The 19,757-nt window shown below is 41.5% G+C and overlaps 1 protein-coding gene across 2 annotated transcripts in view; it reads right to left on the reverse strand.

Moving 5' to 3' along the window:
• tmc5 (transmembrane channel like 5) overlaps nucleotides 1-19,757 on the reverse strand; it is a 97,279-nt gene that overhangs the window by 76,448 nt on the left and 1,074 nt on the right. The window contains exon 1 of one of the 2 annotated variants that reach the window (XM_034309929.2): nucleotides 12,202-12,326. The exons of the other annotated variant lie outside the window; for it this stretch is intronic. Coding sequence (XP_034165820.2) covers nucleotides 12,202-12,262 — 61 coding nt within the window. The 5' untranslated portion in view covers nucleotides 12,263-12,326. Of the gene's footprint in view, nucleotides 1-12,201; nucleotides 12,327-19,757 lie in introns of those variants that run through there. 2 annotated transcript variants of the gene reach the window in all.

The raw sequence follows: 19,757 nt of genomic DNA on the forward strand, positions 1-19,757 counted from the left end.
GAAGTGGACTTAATGCAATCGAACGCCTCTTCTGCTTTCCCTCTCTGCTCTTTTTCAGATAGGCGCCCTGGGCATACAATAGGGAGGTGAAATATAGTTTAGCGTCCTACACTACAGCAGTCGAGATGAACGGACAGAGGCTTAAGACTTCTTTAAGAGAGTCTTTATTTTTTTGGATGGTAGTTTTGGACACGTCTCTGAAACAGACATGGAATCTTTGAGGAATTAACCGATTCCTGGCCAAGTCCTCGTAGCCTCGGGTCATTTTGCACATCACGCAGTTACCTCAGCGCGAGCTTCTCCAGGGAGGAAACACATATTTACAATCTGCGACGTAGCTGCTTTGCATTTATATTACATCCACGTTTCCTTAACCACAGGGAGACTCCACTCCGGTCTATGAAAGATGGAATTATTTTGGCTCGCGATCAGAGCGTCCCCTGTGATAAGGACAACGACGGGGTGTTTTTTTTTCCCCCCTGATGTTTAAGCTCAGACTGAATGACAGCGAAACAGATCTCCTATTGCGCATTTCTGAAACGTCTCATTCCCCTGCGAGCGTTCTTCCATATCTGAGCTTTCCCAGCATCCCCGGCTCCTGCAGCGTCCTGCCCACACAAGCGTGGGATGGCACACGGAGTCACTTTTCAACGTGTCCCCTTCAAGCACCTCATGTTTACGGTTAATTCATGAATTTGAGGAGCGAATGCAAAAACAGCAAGAAAAATGGAAAAATGGATTTTCTTTGACCTGCCACAAGATATTATATATATATATATATATATATATATATATATATATATATATATATATATTTATAAATTTTATTTTATCAGCATGGCTCAGTCTCTTGTGTCCCTTCATCACTTACATGATGAACTACACATTAAAAGACACGGCACGTAAAGTCACAAGTAACTCAAATGGATACCAAGGGTGCCAATACTTTTATCTTACGGCAATTTTTTTTTGTCCAAACAGTGTTCGAAACACATTATGAAATAAACTTGAATTCCTCTGATATCATAGCACAATTCCAGTACTAACATTTTTTTCCAGAACGACCAATGGTACTTTTTATCTGCTTATAGTTACATTATGGAACGTTCACCTGTTCTCATGTACACTATAGCAGCTATAAACAGTCGTTCCTTCACCACTCTCTTTTTCCTCGTCACGTTATAGAGAAACTGCAAAAACCATAAACTCCTTCACTGTCAAAAAAATAAATACTTACAGCTTTACCGCCGAATGTTACAAAGCGCTGACACTGGAGACTCCTTCCCTGAATGTTACATAAACTTACAATCTCCTTACAGAAACCGTCACCATATAGATGAATTTTTAAATATGCTAATAGTACAAGTCCCTATGAATGAGCTGTTACTATAGAAACGATAACGCATCAGAACAAGTGCATTAATATAAACCTGCGCTACTGTCAGAGCTGCTGTTATAGAGAATTAATCAACGCCTCCTGACCACGCTGCCCTCCGCTGCCGCTTACTCCACCGGGACTCCATCCGTGCGACTTTTCCCCTGGAGGTATTTGTGCTCTTGGTGCACCACCTTCATCTCCTTCATCACATATTTCATATCTTTCCTCCTCTCTGCGTCCTCTAGTCTTTTTCGGTAATTAAATGGGAATTTCCCTCTGCAGATGTTATAGGAGATGTACACAATCGTAAATTAAATCTCCATCCCAGACGTTTGTCTTTAGACGTCTTCTGCTGAGACTCTTTTCTGGCTCAGTCTTTCTGCTGGTTGAGGAAATCCCTCACATCATCGTAAGCATTTTATGATGAGTTTATTAATCTCCATGACCTTGGATTAACGGCTCTCCTATAAAGCACTACGAGAGGCTCCCCTGGTCCGTCTCATCTCCGCAGTGTTCCATCGATTCCCGGCTCTTCAGCGAGGACGTGGCTGTTATTCTTCACAGCTAGCTTAAATCAGAATTATCGTTCTCTCATCACGCTTCGGAAACCGAAAGCACCGAGTCGGTCATGAATCTGTCAGGAAATGCCGTTCTTTCACAATGCTTGTTTTGAACATGATTTCTGAGTAAGTTTTTGTATTATTTTATGAAGTTATACATTCAGCACTCGCGAAAAAGTCCCGATCCTGTGAATACCTGAGGGACGGTTTTATTATGAATCTGAATATGAGAGTGTAAGAAAAGTTCAACTCCACACACACACACACACACACACTTTAGCAAGAATCTAAAATACTTATAGTGCAGTTCAAAGAAACATAATAAATCGTTCCACGAACAACGACACTTCATAAACGTCCGATTCTCAGGCTTATAAGGTTAATGCTTTCTGAAAACCAAAAGGAGCTGATGCAGTGGAATTTGGGTTTCAACACACTTCCGTCTCCATCTGAGAAACTTGGACGGCGTAAGCGAGAGAAAGTGCTGATAAAGCGCTGAGATTTAATGCAACAGTAGCACCAGGGCTCATTTATCCCGACGGGAGCCAGATTTTTGCCTGACTTAGTCTATCTAATGGAGATCAGAGGTTCGATAAAGGGCAGCACGTTAATGAATTAACACGGACGACTATAAATGTCACGTTTAAAGCTTCTTTACGTCTTCCAGAACTTTACCAAGAGCCAAGTCGGCATTGTCTGTATTGATTGATGGATGCTATTCTTCAAGGTAGACCTTTGTGGTATTTCACTCCTGGTCCAGTGTCTTTGTCCTGGATAGAGGGAAGAAAAGAAACGCCTCTCTCTCGCTGCCTAGCCTTAACAGTTTAGGTAGAAGATGGCCGTTTGAAGCGGCTTTTCAATTCTCTTTGAATTTTCAGTTGAATATTTACTATTCAGCTGTGTTTAGCGGCTGTAGACTTTTGTGGAATTTTAGCGGCTCCAAACCTTTCCAAAAATGTTTGTCGTTGTTGCGACTCGTAAATAAAACTGCAAATCAAAAGTCTTGTGAAAGTGCCACTTATTAATAAAGCAGTTCAACTTTAATTTCTCACAAAAAAAGACACCAAAGCTCCTCCATCTTGTTTGCATTTCACAAATTTGGAAATTAAAGATTCTCCTACAACTCGGCATAAAATAACTGTGCCATTTTAATTGTGTAACTAATTGTTGTGGCTAAATACTACTAATGGTTTTACTCATCCACCAATCAAATGCTTTTTAGTTGTTTTTCAGTTGTTACTAACTCTCACTCCCTTTGGATTAATGTTTATAATACATTATAAGATACTTCATTTGTATTTTATGAGATTTATGCACTGGATGCATTGGGATTCTTCATTTCAATCCAATATCCATCCACCAAACTATCCAATTAACTACCAAATAAACCGCTACTTTGAGTAAAATCTTTCTGGATCCTCCAGATTTTTCCAGAATTTTTTTTTCCACAAGGTCTCCGGACATCTTTTCCTGCTTCACAAGAAAGCCCAGATGTCAGTGTAGCTCCTTGTGTTTGATTTCTCGTTTCTGAAACTCGATCTGGAAACAAATAATGTTAAGACAGTTGATAAAATTCAGTTCAGAGATGCAGTCATGGTGTCTTACATCGTCACTGGACTGGAATCAAACCACTGGGTCTGGATTTCTACATGACCACCTCCTCTGTGTGCGCATTACGACGATACTAACTTTAATTAAGAATTCCTGATTCCTTCGCTCACAACAACATGATGCTAAATACAGACTGAGTTCATGAACAGACTGTGAACAGGATGGAGCGATTATACTGAAACCTGGAAACGGTGATGAGATAATATCAACATAGTGATGAATTACACTTTTCTGAGACATATCTAAGAGATATCATACACACTGTGATCTTTTTACAAACTGTGGAAACATGTGATTCCATGATAAACTTTCCAACTGCTTTGATTTCTCTAACATTTTTAAATCCTAGCATTTGTGCAGATTTTCCCACCTCCTCTTTCTCTACTGTTTTGCTGGCATTTGTTTAGCAAACCTACATATCGTGATACATAGCATATATCGTAGAAATGTCATGAAGTATTGTGATAAGATACATGATATGATATATTTTGGTCTTATCGCTCACTATTAAAAGGGAGATGTAGAAGGACGAGAAGAGGGTGAGATTTGGAGCGCGGCTCCTGTTCTTATTGCCAGCATTCATTTCACAGCAAGGGCTGTTCAATTGCCCTGAAATTTGGCACTGAGCGATTGCCATTTGAGGCGTCCACACACACACACACACACACACACACACACACACACACACACACACACACACACACACACACACACAGCCACCCACCCCTCACCCTGACCTTCAAGATGTCCAGCCTGATAGAACTTGTGTGAGTGCGTCCACTCGAGTCCCCCCCCGCCCCCATTGTTCTAGCTTTCAGGTCTCTCTTTGCCTGTGTGTGTGTGTGTGTGTGTGTGTTTGCGTGCATGCGTGCACATGTGTGTTGTACAAGTCGTTCCCTATTATTTCTTTTCTCTTCCTTTTTTTCTTCCAGAAGAGATTGGGAAGACAGGAGAAGTCAGCGGCCCGTGGACTGCAGGAATAAAGCGCAGGAACTCAGACAGAGAGAAGTAGGATGGTAAACAGCGGCTTGTTTTTCTGCTCTAATGCGCTCCCCTGCTGAGACGCCTTCGTTGTTCTCAACCTGTGGAACATAAACACCACAACTCCAAAATAGAGCGTGGGGTTCGTTCCAGGCTTGAGCAGGAGAGCAAGAATGTGTTGCAAAGAAAATATTTAAAAATATAAAGAAAAGTTAAAATCTCTGAAACTTCCTGATTTGCCCTTTATACTCAACGACGCATTTCCATATCGCCACCAGGTTTTTTTTCCCCTGAAAATGTCGCAAATGAATTCATTTCTTTTTCCCCAGCTCTCAGCAAGAAAGACGTACGGCTTTTCTCCAAAGGAGGCGACTCCAGCTGTGAAAATCACACCTCTTTCCACTGCACTATCGCTCACACTCATGCTGTGATTTGATTAAACATTCCCGAGGTGTTTGGCGCTGATCTTTTACTGTGGCCCGCGAGTGACGAAGCTCCTCTTCTGCTTTCTTTTGGGCTTTTGTTTCTTTTGATGGTCCTTTTTTATTTCTTTTCGCTGATCGTTTCTTCTCTTCAATCAGCATTTCTGTACAGCGCAGACCTTTCCAAAGAGTCACTCATTTAAAAAAAACAAAAAAACAAAACAAAAAAAAAAAAAACAACCCACCGTGTGAAAGTCTCGCCTTTTTCCACTCTAAAAATAATCCAGGGTTTCTACACGGCTCAGATGACCTATTTAGTCACCATTAATAATAAAGAGTGTGTGTGTGTGTGTGTGTGTGTGTGTGTGTGTGTGTGTGTGTGCGTGTGTTTTGTACCTACAGCTTTAACACAGATTGTGCTTTGTGCATCCTCAAGCTGGAACATCAGCTGTGTAGGTGGCAGCGACGAGACGGTAGAGTTTAATGAAACGTAGTGATGGTGAAGTTGCAGCGACGCTCGGCGAGACACATCGTCTCGTCTTCTGCAGGACGTTGTACTGTGTGTGTGTGTCTGTGTGTGTGTAACCCCTTGGAGAACACGCTGCTTCAGGGAAATGGAGTCATTTATAAGAAGCAGATAAAGAGCCCAACTGTTACGCCATCAGCAGATGTGAAGGTTTATATATAAGTAATAAGCGAGGTGTTACTAATTATTAAGAAAAAAAAAACAGGCTTCTTGAAGGGTTCTTTTAACGGTTCTACCTTTCTCAGGAGATTCTGAAGATGTTTCCTGAAAGCCACAGAGACCCCTGTGTTTTAGTTACTACATCTAATCAATCATGAAGATGTATCCATCCATACATTCATCCATCCAACTAAGCAGTCAACCATTAACCCATCCATCCATCCATCATCCAATTACCCATTCCTTTAACCATCCAACTGTCCATACCTCCTTCTTTCCCTCCTCAACTGTTTCATAAAGCAGTGAACTGGAATTTTACATCATGATTTATTATATGGGTTTCTCAAATCTACCCATCCATCCATTTCTCCATCAAACCATCCATCCAATACAATTATCCATCCATTCAAACATCAATCCATCAATCAATCTAACTATCCATCTATCCAACCACCCATTCAACCATCTATCTATCCAATTATTCATCTTTCCATTAACTGATCATTAAACCATCCATCCATCCAATTATCTATCCTTCTAACCATGCAAATATCCATTCTTCCGTTTGTCCCTCCCTCTACCCATCCATCCATCCATCCGTTTAATAATGCAGTAAACTGGAATTATACATCATGGTTTATTACAATATGGGACTTTCCTAGCCGTCCATCCATCCATCAAACCATCCATCCATCTCACTATCCATCAATCCATCTGACTATCCGTCCATCCCTCCATTCAACAATGCATCCATTCTTCTTTTTAATAAAGCAGTAAACTGGAATTTACAATGTTTATTACAATATGGGTTTTTCAAATACAATCATCTAACTATCCATTCCACCAGCAAACAACCCATCCATCCATCCATCCATCCATCCGTCCGTTTAATAAAGCAGTAAACATTACTGCAGTGTTTTCACATGTAATTTTTTTCACTATTTTGCTCACTAGATGTTTGTGAAATGTTTTTTTTTTTTTAATAATTATTTTTAAATAAAATATTAGACACCCTTTGTGAAGAACAGAACTAAGGGGTTAAAAACAGTTCTATAAAACTCCAACTGAACTTTTGCTTCTGGGCTTTTGGATGAAATCCTGAAATCTGCCCTTTTCTTTTTAAGTGTCCAATTTGCGGGTGAAAATCAAATCGGGAGCGAAGCTTAAATTGGCCTCTGAAGAAGCAGCTGTGGAGAAGTTACACTTTTTACTTTTTCATCTGAAAGGTCCATAATTACTCTCTCTGTAGCTGGTTGTAATTAGACTTTCTGCTTTGGACAGCGCAGAAGAAAACCTGTCTGCGTCTCATACGGCTGAGTGGGGTTAATGATACATCGGCTCATCTGTACGATCGTGTAGTTTATTCAGAGATCACCACCTTAAAGCAGACAAACCCACCATCCGACATTCCTCAGGAGAGTGTGTGTGTGTGTGTGTGTGTGGCGAGTGTGTGTGGAGTAAATGAACAATGTGACTTTCAGAAGCATGGTAATAGATCAGCATCTAACACCTCAGGAGTGTTTAATCAAATTAGAGCAGAGCAGAATGAAGGAGTGTGTGCTCATTAATATTTTATACGATGGCTCCTTTGGGGATCTTCTGCTCTGCCTGCTTCTGTTACGTCACACGTCATTAAAATCTGATCCTCTGAGTCGAACAGGTCTGCTGGAGAAGAGATGGCTACCCGAGAAGCTCTGCTTAGAAATTACTTCAAACAAATGAAGAGGAAGAAAGAGGAAGAAATTATTTGCACCCATGCAGAATTTTAGTAAAAATTTCATTATATCTCTGTGGGAATTAGCAAGGCAACGTACAGGCACAGAAGCCACGCCTACTTCACTTGGACTGACAGGTACAAAGGCCAAGCGTCCATTTCAGCTGACAGGTACAGAGGCCACGCCTCCTTCATTACAACTGACAGGTGCAGCAGACACGCCTTCCTCATTTTTAGCCACAGGTACAGAGGCCACACCTTCTTCACTGGAAATGATTTGCCACACTTCCTTAACTGTTACTGATGGGCACATAGGCCAAGCCTCCTTCACTGTAACTGTCATGGGGTAAAGATTAGATTAGACCAGTGCACAAACCATGGCAAAATCAAACAGCACATGGTGCCGTTGCCATGGAAACCACAACATGAAGATTTGAAAACGAGATTATGACAATTACACGTGAAATGTGAATTTGACCCGAGCCGGCAAACATGTCTAAACCTGATGCGAATGTAATTTGAATGACAATTGGCATGTGTGTATATATATGTATACATACACACACACACACACACAGACACACACACACATATATATATATATAAAAGATAAGATAAGATAAACTTTATATATACACTATATAAATATAAATTTATAGATATAAAACCAGCACTTCCTGTTGCAGCTCCATGTGCCGGATATCCGGTCATTCCTCTCATGGTGTTTGCGTAATCAGAGCAGTTGTCTGAAGATGTGAATGAGTAAAACCCAGAGCAAGCAGGATGTGTGTGTGTGTGTGTGTTGTGTGTGTTTGTGAGACAAGTCAAGCACAGTGCAGGACGTAGCTGCAGCCCCACAGACAGACAATACGAAGCCCCCGGATGAACAAAAGAAGCAGCTGCCTGTATGGAACTAAATTACTCTTTCAGCATCAAAGTAAACTCTAGTGAGAAACTGATTCGACTCTGAATCGACTCTGAATCGACTCACCCGCAGGAAGCGAATCAGACATGCCATGTGTTTTGGGTGGCAGCATTTTTTTTCTTGTATATTTTTTGTGCTGCTAAACTGAACCAAAGGACAGAGTTGCAGCATTGTAGAAAATTCCTATGATTCTTTTCTTTGTTTCTCCTTTCATTCGTTTGCTCTTTTTGTTTATTTTTCTCAAGTGTTTCATTCATTCCTTCTTTCTTCTTTCTTCCACCTTCCTCTGAACCTTTTGTTCTTGTTTATTGTTTTCTACTACCTTCTCTGTGTCTCAGTGTATGTCAGAGTGACATAAAACACACACACACACTCTCTCTCTCTCTCTCTCACACACACACACACACACACACACACACACACACACGTCTCTGTAGGGCTGAATCAGGAACGGACCCTCGCTGAGACGGAGATTCTGTTTGACACACAGCCACTCCAGCAGGTTTCCTGTTCCTGTTTATCAGGCCTGGCCGCCTGGTGGACCGCAGGTGTGTGTGTGTGTGTGTGTGTGTGTGTGGGAGAGAGAGAGATGAAATGCATGTGTGCGCAATTCAATGGCATTGAGAGTGGAGGGGAACTGTGGTTGGTAAGAAACAAATGTCCGTGTGTATGAAAGAAAGGATGTGTGAATGGCATGCAATACCACAAGTGTGTGTGAGTGTGTGTCCTCTGTGCCATTTGAGTTTGTCCTCTGCGGCTGGTTGCAGGATGTTTGTGTGCTTGCTCTCTCTCTCTCTCTCTCTCTCTCTCTCTCTCTGTTTCTCTCTGTCTCTCTTGCTCCCTCTCTTTGTTTTTCTAGGCAACATTTATGTCTTTCTAAGAAGCTTACTGTACACCTAAGGTTTTAATTGACTTTTTAAACCAAATCCTAATCATTACATGTTTGTGTATTTATCTACTTTTTTTAGGCATTTAACTATTTTTTTTAATCTATCTGTTTATTTAAGTAGGTATTTAAAAATGCTATTTATTTGATGTAAAAATGGTGGACAGATCATGAATTGTTAAAATAAAGGACTGTCAAAGACAAGTCTCTCTCTATCCCTCTCTCTATATATGTATGTGTATATTATATATATAGATATATAAATATATCTTTGTTTTGCTCTTTCTTTCTGTTTCTGTCCCCCATCTCTCACTCTTTCTGTCTTACTTTCTCTCTCTCATATATATATATATATCTTTCGGTCTTTCTCTCTTTCTCTGCCCTGCCCCCTCTCGCTCTTTCCCCCATCCGTCTCTTCCCTTCTCTCTCTCTCTCTCTCTTCCTCAGTCTCATTATGTCTCTATGTCTCTCGCCCTCCCTCACTAGGTCCATAATGGAGCGCTGTTTGTGTGCGAAACTTGATGCACCTCTTAAACTGAAAATAACTAACAGTGACACCCATTCCCCCCTGAGGGCCCACCAGGGCATGAAGATCCCTTACACACACACACACACACACACACACACACACACACACACACACACACGGGTACACAGGGGATCCTGTACTCTCACACAGCCTCTGTGACACTCACTCGGAGAAACAGAACCTTCATGTTCCCCTCACGGTTCTGAAGCGTAGTGTATGTGAGCTCGTCCTGCTCGTCCCCCCGCTTGCTCACTGGAGGAAGTCTGTGCAGAGAACATTATTAATCTGCTCAGACAGCAGGAGAGCGCGGGGATATCTAGTGGCAAAGAGTAAGGACGGCAGGACCTTGCCTGCTTCGGCTAAAAATAAAACGCACGTATGTGTTTAATCCAGAGTTAAACCGCTTCAGTCAGAACGGAAACATGACCTCGCAGAACCTCGTTATTAACACGAGAATAAACCTCTCTTTTCTTCTCATCATTCTGGCTATCAGATGCTTACAGGTACACTCTCTTCCCCAACTCCTCTTCCCATCCATGCCAGATTTACAAGATTTATAAAAAGACCCCCTAAAAAAAAAAAAAAAAAAAAAACTCAGACCAAAAACAAAACAATGGGCAGACACCATGATGTTTTTTTTTCTTATTTTATATTTTATATTTTATTCTCCCGACGAGCAGGTTGGGATGGAGATGCCTTTTTTAAACAAGGATATAGAACATAAACATTAAAAATACTTCTCAATCAGAGTTGCATTCTTTATCCATCTATTAATTTGTTGGGTTTTTTGATAAATATCCGTCATGATAATCGGAGCTCTCTCTTTAAATTACACAAGAACACACTGGGTCTAAAAACAGGTTTACTGCATTGTTTAGTTTTTATGTTGTTTTGAGTGCCTTCACTTTCTTTTTGAATATTTGTAAAGTGTGTTGTGTCTTACACACACACACACACACACACACACACACACACACACACACACACAGACACAGACAGAGAGCAGAAATTGTCCCATGATACAGCGCTGACCTCAGGGTGACCCCTCAGCTCAGGGTTCTGTCTTTCTCTGTCCCTGTCACTCCCTCTTTCAATCTCTCTTCCTCTTTCTGTCTCCCTCTGTCTTGTTATCACTCTGTCTACTACTCCTTATCTATCTCCCTTTTCCTCTGTCTCTCTCTCTATGCCACTGTCTCATTGTCTCTCTCTCCCGTCCCTTGTCTTTCTGTCCATCTCTGTATGTCTCTCTCCCTCTTTCCCTTAGTCTCTCTCTCTCTCTCTGTCTCTGTCTCTGTCTCTGTCTCTGTCTCTGCAGATTTGGGACAGTAGTTCAGTCAAACCACACACATACATACACACACACACTCTCTCTCTCACACTTCTCTACTTTCTGGCTTTAACTGTACTGTAAGTGACAAATAGCACTATAAGAGGCATTGATCTGTGCTCCCTGTAGGCCGACGTCCTGTGTGTGTGTGTGTGTGTGTGTGTGTGTACGTTGAATCTGGCCTCTAAACTCCAGCGCTCACTGCTATTGACTCGTCTTTAAAGAGACCCGACACACAGCCGCGGCTGGCATTTACTGGCCTCATCGATCCCAAACACACACACACACACACATACACACACGCACACACACGAACAAATGTAACGACCTCCATGTGGGGAAAGCTAGACACCCCGGGGCTGCAAAGACACACAACGAGCAAGTCAAAAACACGAGAAATGTTATTGGTGTGTACGGCGCTGTAATCACACCACAGAGCTGCTGAATTCTGGATTCTGATTGGTCAGAAGGTGTTGATTACTTTTCTATAACAGCAGCTCTGACAGTAGTGCAGCTGCAAATCACAGGATTATATTAATGCACTCGTTCTAATGCGCTTTCGTTTCTATAGTAACAGCTCATTCACGCAGACTCATACGGCAGACGCTCCACATAAACGGATTAAAAACGTGAGTAAGGAGACGTTTATTTAACATTTATGGAAGGAGTCTCCAGCGTCAGCGCTTTGTACCAGTCAGTGGTCAAACTGATATCTTCAGGACAGAGAAGTTTCGCAGTTTCCCGGTAATTAACAACGTCCAGCTGCGTTTTTTGTCTTCAAGAGAAAGTAGAAAAAGAGAGGCTGTTGCGGGAACGCCCGTTTAAAGCTGCTATAGCGTAAGTGAGAACAGGAACTAACTTTTTTTGCCAACGATATATATATATACTATAATTGGATAAAAAGTCTAATGTTTCGTTCATTAATAAATGAAACACTGTAGGCAAATTGCCGTGGTATAAGAGGAATAAAACCCTCAGTGACGTGCTGTTAGAGGAAACCACCCCATCACACAGTTAACTCATCATCATGGGAATACAGAATAATGTCCATAGTATGATTTTTACTCTCTCAGAGCCAAACATTCCTCATCCTCTCTCTCTCTCTCTCTCTCTCTCTCTCTCTCTCTGAGAGGTGTGAACGTTAATAAGTGCAGACAGCTGACGCATGTTTAATCGCTCTAACCTGCTTTGTTGAACCGCGGCGCTCCGGGGACATCAGTTCGGCCGGCACCGTGCCACTCCATCCCCTCTCCCCTTCACGCTCCTATTTTTACCGCTCTAACGAGGTTCGGGCCGAGCAGAGGCCGGGCACGACGGCTCCGCAGGTGCACTCTGGGAGAGAAAAAAAGGATGGCTATGTCATGGCCTCATCCCTGAGGAGGGCCTGAGAGAGGTGATGCTCTGCCAGCTGGCGTTTGTCAGGTCCAGGAGAGAGAGAGAGACAGAGAGAGAGAGAGAGAGAGAGAGAGAGAGAAAGAGAGGTTTGAGGTGAGGAGCATGTGGAGCGATGATGGACGTGGGAATTATCCGACCTTCGTCTAGCAATATTAAACCGTTACTGTCAGCGATCCACAACGTTAAAAAAAAAAAAAGGGTACACGTATTTGACGTTACGCAGAATTTATTCTGTTTTGATGGCTGTGGCTTGGCGCAGCGCCCGAGAGGTCATGAAGGAGGAAAAAAAGGAGGGATGATAAAGTCATTGTAATGTCATGCGTAAGATGAGCAAGAGAGGAAACAATTTGTAGAGGTAAATTAACAGAGCATAAATTATTCAGGCAGTCAATAAGCGGCTAAAAATGACTCGGTGGAAGAGGTTCGTCTGCACAAGATGAGTGTGTGTGTGTGTGTGTGTGTGTGTGTGTGTGTGTGTGGAAACCGACAGATGAGTGGTGTGTGACAGATGAGTGTGTGAGGTCAAGGTCAGTAGCAAGGCCGTGAAAGGGGGCATGCAGCACAGCTCCAATTGCCCGCCCTCACCGAGTGCGCTCGTAAATTATGGCACCCTAAAAGGAACAGACTGAGTTATGACTCATGTCAGATCCACTGAAGCTTCCTCACAGGAAGAGAGAAACTCCACTGCATCGGACTCTTCATTTCTGCAATATCGCTGGTTTAAATTCAGATTAAAGCTGATTTCAGCACTCTTTTAACAAGATTGCGAATAAAATCTTATCTGACTTCTACAACAGACTGTGTGATTCTCCGTGTCAGATCCTCTAATGATAAATCTGGGATGAAAGAAAATGACTACGCTTACGTCATCAATCATCTGGAAATCAGCTTGAACGTTTCATTTACATTTCACCATCACCATTACCGATGTGTAACTGTGCTGTGAGTTTGCCGTCCTTCTATTGGTGGAATATAATTGGACAATAAAATTGGTCACGTTACTCGTTCTAAGACGCCGATCTCAAATCACGATCTAAGAATTATTACGATGTGCGAGTTTTGTCTGTGCGGTGAAAAGTGAAAAGCCGGCTTTAGGAGGTGTTGATGGCCGTCTCTCACCACAGAAATCATAAAAATTTAATTCAAACACATTTCTAGTTTTCAAAACTTCTGTCCTAATGATGTAATTGAACTCACTAGACTTTGTGGATCAACCTTCATCTGTTCCCTTTCTGTCAAAACAGTCGTTTCCTCTGAACATCCACACCTCCCCCTACACACAACTCTCTTCTCCTCACTTCGATTCTATTTATATAGAACCTTTAACAATAGACTTTGTCACACAGCAGCTTTACAGATAATCCAGATATAGATTTAGATCCCTAATGAACAAACCGGTCGAGACGTCATGAGGAAGAAACCTTGAGAGGAACCAGATGCAAAAAATTACATCAGCAGTGATTAATGTGATGATCATTGAAGGACTATTCCTGCAGCACTATCCTAAACTCCTGTTTTTTTATTTTTAAAATTGTCTCTTGCATTTATTCTACATCATATTACGGGGCGAAATATCTCGATTTTCGAGCCGCATTTAAAATACTCTATCTGATGGCTATAAAAATAATTTTTTCATATTTAAAAATAACATTTAGTCATATAAGAAATAACACTAAAAATCAGAATTTTTAAAAAAAAAACTGTTTTAGCATCAGCTGCTTCCAGTCAGTTTATAATAATTTTAAAAATGTCCACAAATATCCACGCTATCTCCGAAAAGTATAGTGTGAATAGTTTATCGCCCAGCCCTAGTATTACTTTTGAAAGCAAATGTGAAAAAAAAAACGCTATTCTTCAGTCTGCATTTTCTATCACCGATTTTTTTTTTACTTGTGTTTAAAGGTGGTGGTCCAAACGTTTTTGTAAAACCCTGTCTTCTACTCAAGATAAATCTCAGAGGCGTGAACTACACACAGGTGATTTTAATAATCTCAAAGTGGAGCTCAGAAAATCCACTTAAGCAGCTGCGGAACCCGACTCTGAATACCAGGAACTTTCTCTGCGTAAACAGAGACAGAACTTTAGCCTTGACACGATCAAACAGCTGATTGGTCACTGAGAAGAGGAGTCGACTCGCCCTAACAAGATGCGAAGATAATTAATTCTGAGCTCTGGTAAGGTTCTACATTCTTCATCTCTCTTCTCACACTCTAATCCATCCGTTTAAATGGCACCAAGGATTAAGCTTCGACTAGAGATTACAGCACACACACACACACACACACACACACACACACACACACACACACACACTTAGAGTCGACTGGCTCTTTGCAATGAATGAGATTCCCTCACATCTGAACCAGTGCTGTATAACGTGCAGTAAGAGTTCCTGTGGGAGAAATTCACAGGATTTACACGTGTCTCGTAGCTGAATGCTGCGGGGGGAAACAGGCTGCTACGGTGACTCACGCGGTTACCCCACGTCGCTGCTTTGTCACGCCGAGCCCATTTTTCCTGCCTCGCCTCGCCGGTGAATGCGTCATGCAGAGTGACAGCATGGCGTGAGTCAACACGGCTCCCGGTTCTGATGGCTGAGGACGGCGCTCGAACAGTTGGCTTCGTTAGACAGTGATAAATGGAGATTTCTGAACGTAAAGCCGCCGTGGCGCTCGGTGGAACGTTACTGGAACGTGATTCATCACGACACGGACACGAGAAAGGTGGCAGTTCAATTTACAAAAGAACGGACGGAGTGAATAAATTAGCGGGAATGTGCAGAAATCTTGTTTTTGGAGAATGTGGTGTAATTGAAATGAGCGTGAAAAAAAAATAAACGACGGCGTCGAGCACCTGGAACTTATCACCGTTCTTATCATGGTTCTTTTAACTAGCATTAATTAGACGACGTTAGCATTAAAACTTCAGTCGTCATCACGTTAACAAACAACACCATCAACTAACGATCATTTCCTGGACTGAAAATAAGTCCATTACTAACAGTACGCACTAATTAATAATAAGGGGTTATTAATTACAGAAATTAATTATTATTCATTTCATTAGCATTATTTAATGCATGAGTTAACATTAAAATAATAACATCTGAGCTAGCAGCAATATCCAAAATGCATGCAAATTTATACTAATGTACAATTTAAAAATATTCATTTTATTTCATTGTCCCTTTGGAGAACCATTAAAAGATTCTCTCTACAACAATTTGGGTTTCTATCAGAAAATATTCCAAGAAGAACTTTTTTGGAAGGTAAGAACCCTGAAGGAGAACCGCTGAGAGGGTACGTGTTCAGTACAAACTCCAAAACTGGTCTTTTTATTTTCTTCTTAATACCTAGAACCTGTCTTCTAGGTTCTTCCAGGGTTCTTTAGGAGTTTACTGGATACTGAAGGGTTCTTAGCTTCCAAAAACGACTCGAAAACCTTTTCTGCAACACACTGTTGAAGGGTTCCACGTAGAACCTTTAAAGTGCTAATTACTACGCTCTTAAATAATTAACATTACTCACAGCATATTAATTCTGCCTTCAAAAAAAATTAATTCAACTTACTGAATTTAAATCATCTTCAGTAAAACTGTCGATGCACTTGGAGATAACTTTACTGTAAAATAGACGCTTTCAAATCTTCACAATATAATATTCTCTTAATAAGCTTAAACTCTGCATGCGTCACTTGCTAAGATATTTTTAAAACATCATAAATATTGTTAAAGAATTACAATAAAAATCATTTAGCATACATTAAATTAAAGATGCAGTCTGTAATATTTACTGTGAAGATACTGTTGAAAAAAAATGTTTTGCAATAAATCCATTTAATTTTAGGATTCTGTTCATAATTATCCAGCCTAAATATTAGCCCCGCCCCCTAGTTGTAACAAACCAGCACATCTCCACCTGTTTTTTCTGTTTCGACACAGGAGGCGGAGTCGAGGGAAGCGAGCCGGCAGATGGCGCTAGACATGACGCTGCTCCTTTAAAAGTGCAGATTGGTCGAAACTTAGCAAGATTACATCTTTAACAGTTAAACAGGTGGTTAATTTAACAAGATTTGAATTTTCTTCCTCTATGTACACAAAGCCCCGCCCACATAAGCTACATTGGTTCAACTAGCGTTAGCAGGGTAACTAGAGTTAGCATTAGCAAGGACTGTCATGACATCACTTTCATACACACTCAGAGGTTCAAATGCTTGAAAGTTGAGTTATATACAAACTATAAACACGCACTGAAGCAGCGTTGGGGGCGTGTCCAAAAAATGACACAAACAAGCGTTCCGGACCGAAAGTGTGTTGAGGCCTTGGCTCAAATGGTAATTTTTTTTTCATTAATCATGTTCTACATATTTTTCAATATTATTTGTACTAATGAGAAATAAAAAAAATCCCCTATTGCACCTTTAAATTACAAGATTAAATTACAACAAGTTTAAATTACTGAACGTCCGTCGGGTAATAATGCTCGCTAAGGGAACCTTAATGTAAGGTGAACTCTGGTGGTAAGGCACAATGACAGGCAGTATAGTTAGCATGATGTTAGCATGATTTTAGCTACTTCGAATTTTTTTACTTTCCTTCTGTTCTCCATGACTTTGCATTTAAGTCTTTGTGTCGAGTTTCTTTTTTTATTGCTTCAAGAGAAGAAAATAGAAACATGCATAAAAAACACGCTGAGCTTCACTGACCCGTAGCGGTGATCTCATCATAATGACACATTTGCATAGATGTCGCAGTGTTAAAAGCATGATGGTGAGGAGTGACAGGGAGGTGGAGGTGGAGAAGGGGGAGGTGGAGAAGGAGAGGGAGGTGGAGGTGGAGGTGGGCTAAACGCAGACAAGCCGACACTAACCGCTGAGAAAGGGCATGATGGAAGGTTTGCTATAAACTCCTCATGAAAGCGAAGGACGAGCTCTTAGCAACCGGGCGAGAGCGTTCGATCAGGCAGCTGATGGACTCGGAGGTGAGGAGAGAGAGAGAGAGAGAGAGTGAGACAGAGTGAGAGAGACAGAGTGAGAGAGAGAGAGAGAGAGAGAGATAGAGTGAGAGAGAGAGAGAGAGAGAGAGAGAGAGAGAGAGAGAGATAGAGGTATGGCCTGCTCTCTGGAACAGATGAAGTGAAGGAAGAGTGAACAGAGTCTCTTGATCTTTTTTCTTTCTGAATGGAAAGACAGCACATTTTTCAACACTCCCTCTTACGGCCCAGTTCACGTTTGACACGTGATTACATAGTCGTCTGCGTATGTTTTATACGTCTGGAGGACTAAAAACGATGCCCACTAGGGGGCAGTGTGTCTGTTTCGAAGCTGAAACTCACCTCACAAGTTACACAGTGAAGATCAGACGATTAAAGCAACCGACACAACTGAGAGATTATTTCTCTCGTCTCACAAAATGGCTGCCACGCATACACACAGCGCTCCTGAATTCTGGCTCCTGATTGGTCAGAAGGTGTTGACTAATTTTCTCTGACAGAAGTGCAGCTGCAAATCACAGCTTTATTTTATTATTAATGCACTTGTTCTAATATGTTGTCGTTTCTATAGTAACAGCTCATTCACAGGGACTCGTACAGCAGACGCTACGCTAATGAAAAACGGAATTAAAAAATGATTGAGAGAAAAATGGTGAAGTTTTCTGTAAGGAGAAATACGTTTATTTTACATGTATGGAAGGAGTCTCCAGTGTCAGTGCTTTGTAACAGTCAGAAGTAAAGCTGTAAGTTTTCCGACGTCTTCAGGACAGAGAAGTTTACACTGTTTGCGGTTTCTCGGTAACAAACAACACCAAGCTGCGTTTTTTTGTCTGATTAACTTCTAGAGAAAGAAAAAAAGAGAAGCTGGTGAGGGAATGACTGTTTATACCTGTTATAACGTGAGTGAGAACTTGAAAAATGGCCGTGGTATAAGAGGAATAAAACACTTTGGGGTAGTAACAGTAACTCATTAGTTTACTACAACTGCACGACACACAGTGGTTTATTCCTCACGTCGTGTTTAATAACCTGCTTTAAGACAACAAGCACTTTATGGAGCCGTGTTTACAGACGCTTGTTTTTTTCCCCTCACGTTTCCTGCAGCTGCATGTGTATGTGGACGGGATGAAAATAAAACCTGACCTGACCATGAACACGACGTGAGACTCCCTCCATAACACCTGTGATGCATAATGCAGAGAAAGAGAATAAGTAAGTGTGATTTTCAGCACCAGGCCCACGGCTGCCCCGAGTCTGCTGGCTGTCTTTAATTCATCCAAGCCTCGTGACCTCGGTGTCCTGAATCACGGAGCGATGCAGTGTTTCGGCTCGCGTGACGAGCACCAAGGACAAACACGGAGGGTGACGCGTCGCGATGCTCGTTTCTGATATGCCTAAGCACGAGCGCAGGCACACTCCATCTCTCTTCTTCTTCTTCTGCTTCTCTCCTCTCTGAACTGCTGGAGGGGAGGAAAGGACACCGAGTTTATTCCCATGGAAACCGAGTCTCCTCGTGTGCGGGATGAGAGATGTCCTCTGTGTTGATTAAAAAAAAAACCCGTAGGCCGTGTCTCGCTCGGGCGCGTTCAGTGCCTCGCCGCGCTCGTCACTCTTCTCCAGAGTTTGATGGTTTTATACCAACAATTAGCAGCTATCGATCCGGGTTCTGTGCGCTGCAGGAGAGTCACAAAAACTGACCTGAAATCCGTCATTCCGTCTTTTCCTGAGGTGAACCGTGCTTAATGACACAGATAAATGCTAGCTTGCTCAAAATGCAGCTTTAGTTCTGATTAGAAGAAGGTTTTACGTAGACTTGGTCCAAAAAAAAAAAAGCACAGAAAAAAACCCTGTCTGGAAATAATAATAATAATAATAATAATAATAATAATAATAAGTGAATTAAACAGGAGAAGTCAGTCCTGGTGTACATTTTTATAGAAATGTTTATCTAAATCAACTTCAATGGAAGGAAGGACCGGAGGAACTGTAAAAAGAACGTTCAAATAACATTCTGAGAACGTTCAAAAAAACGTGATTAAAATGCACTCGAATGCAAAAAGATGCAAGAAGAAGAAGAAAGTAGAAATTTCCTGTTTAGTTCATTTTCGTGATGTTATGATGTCATTAACTCTGCAAAATGACCAGCCTTGAACGCCTGAGTCAAAAAAAGGAAAGTTAAAAGAAGGAAAAAAAAAAAAAAAAAAAATGCTAGCTAGCTAACCCAGGCTACGTTCGCTCCACTGATGATGACGTCAAAGTTCTGCGTGAACACTACATCAACATCCCACGAAATGCTGCTCAAGTCATGAAGTGGGCGTGGCCAAGTTGCACAACAGCCAATAGCATTTGAGAT

The sequence above is a fragment of the Pangasianodon hypophthalmus genome, chromosome 13 (genome assembly GCF_027358585.1).
Source record: "Pangasianodon hypophthalmus isolate fPanHyp1 chromosome 13, fPanHyp1.pri, whole genome shotgun sequence".
Lineage (NCBI taxonomy): Eukaryota > Metazoa > Chordata > Actinopteri > Siluriformes > Pangasiidae > Pangasianodon > Pangasianodon hypophthalmus.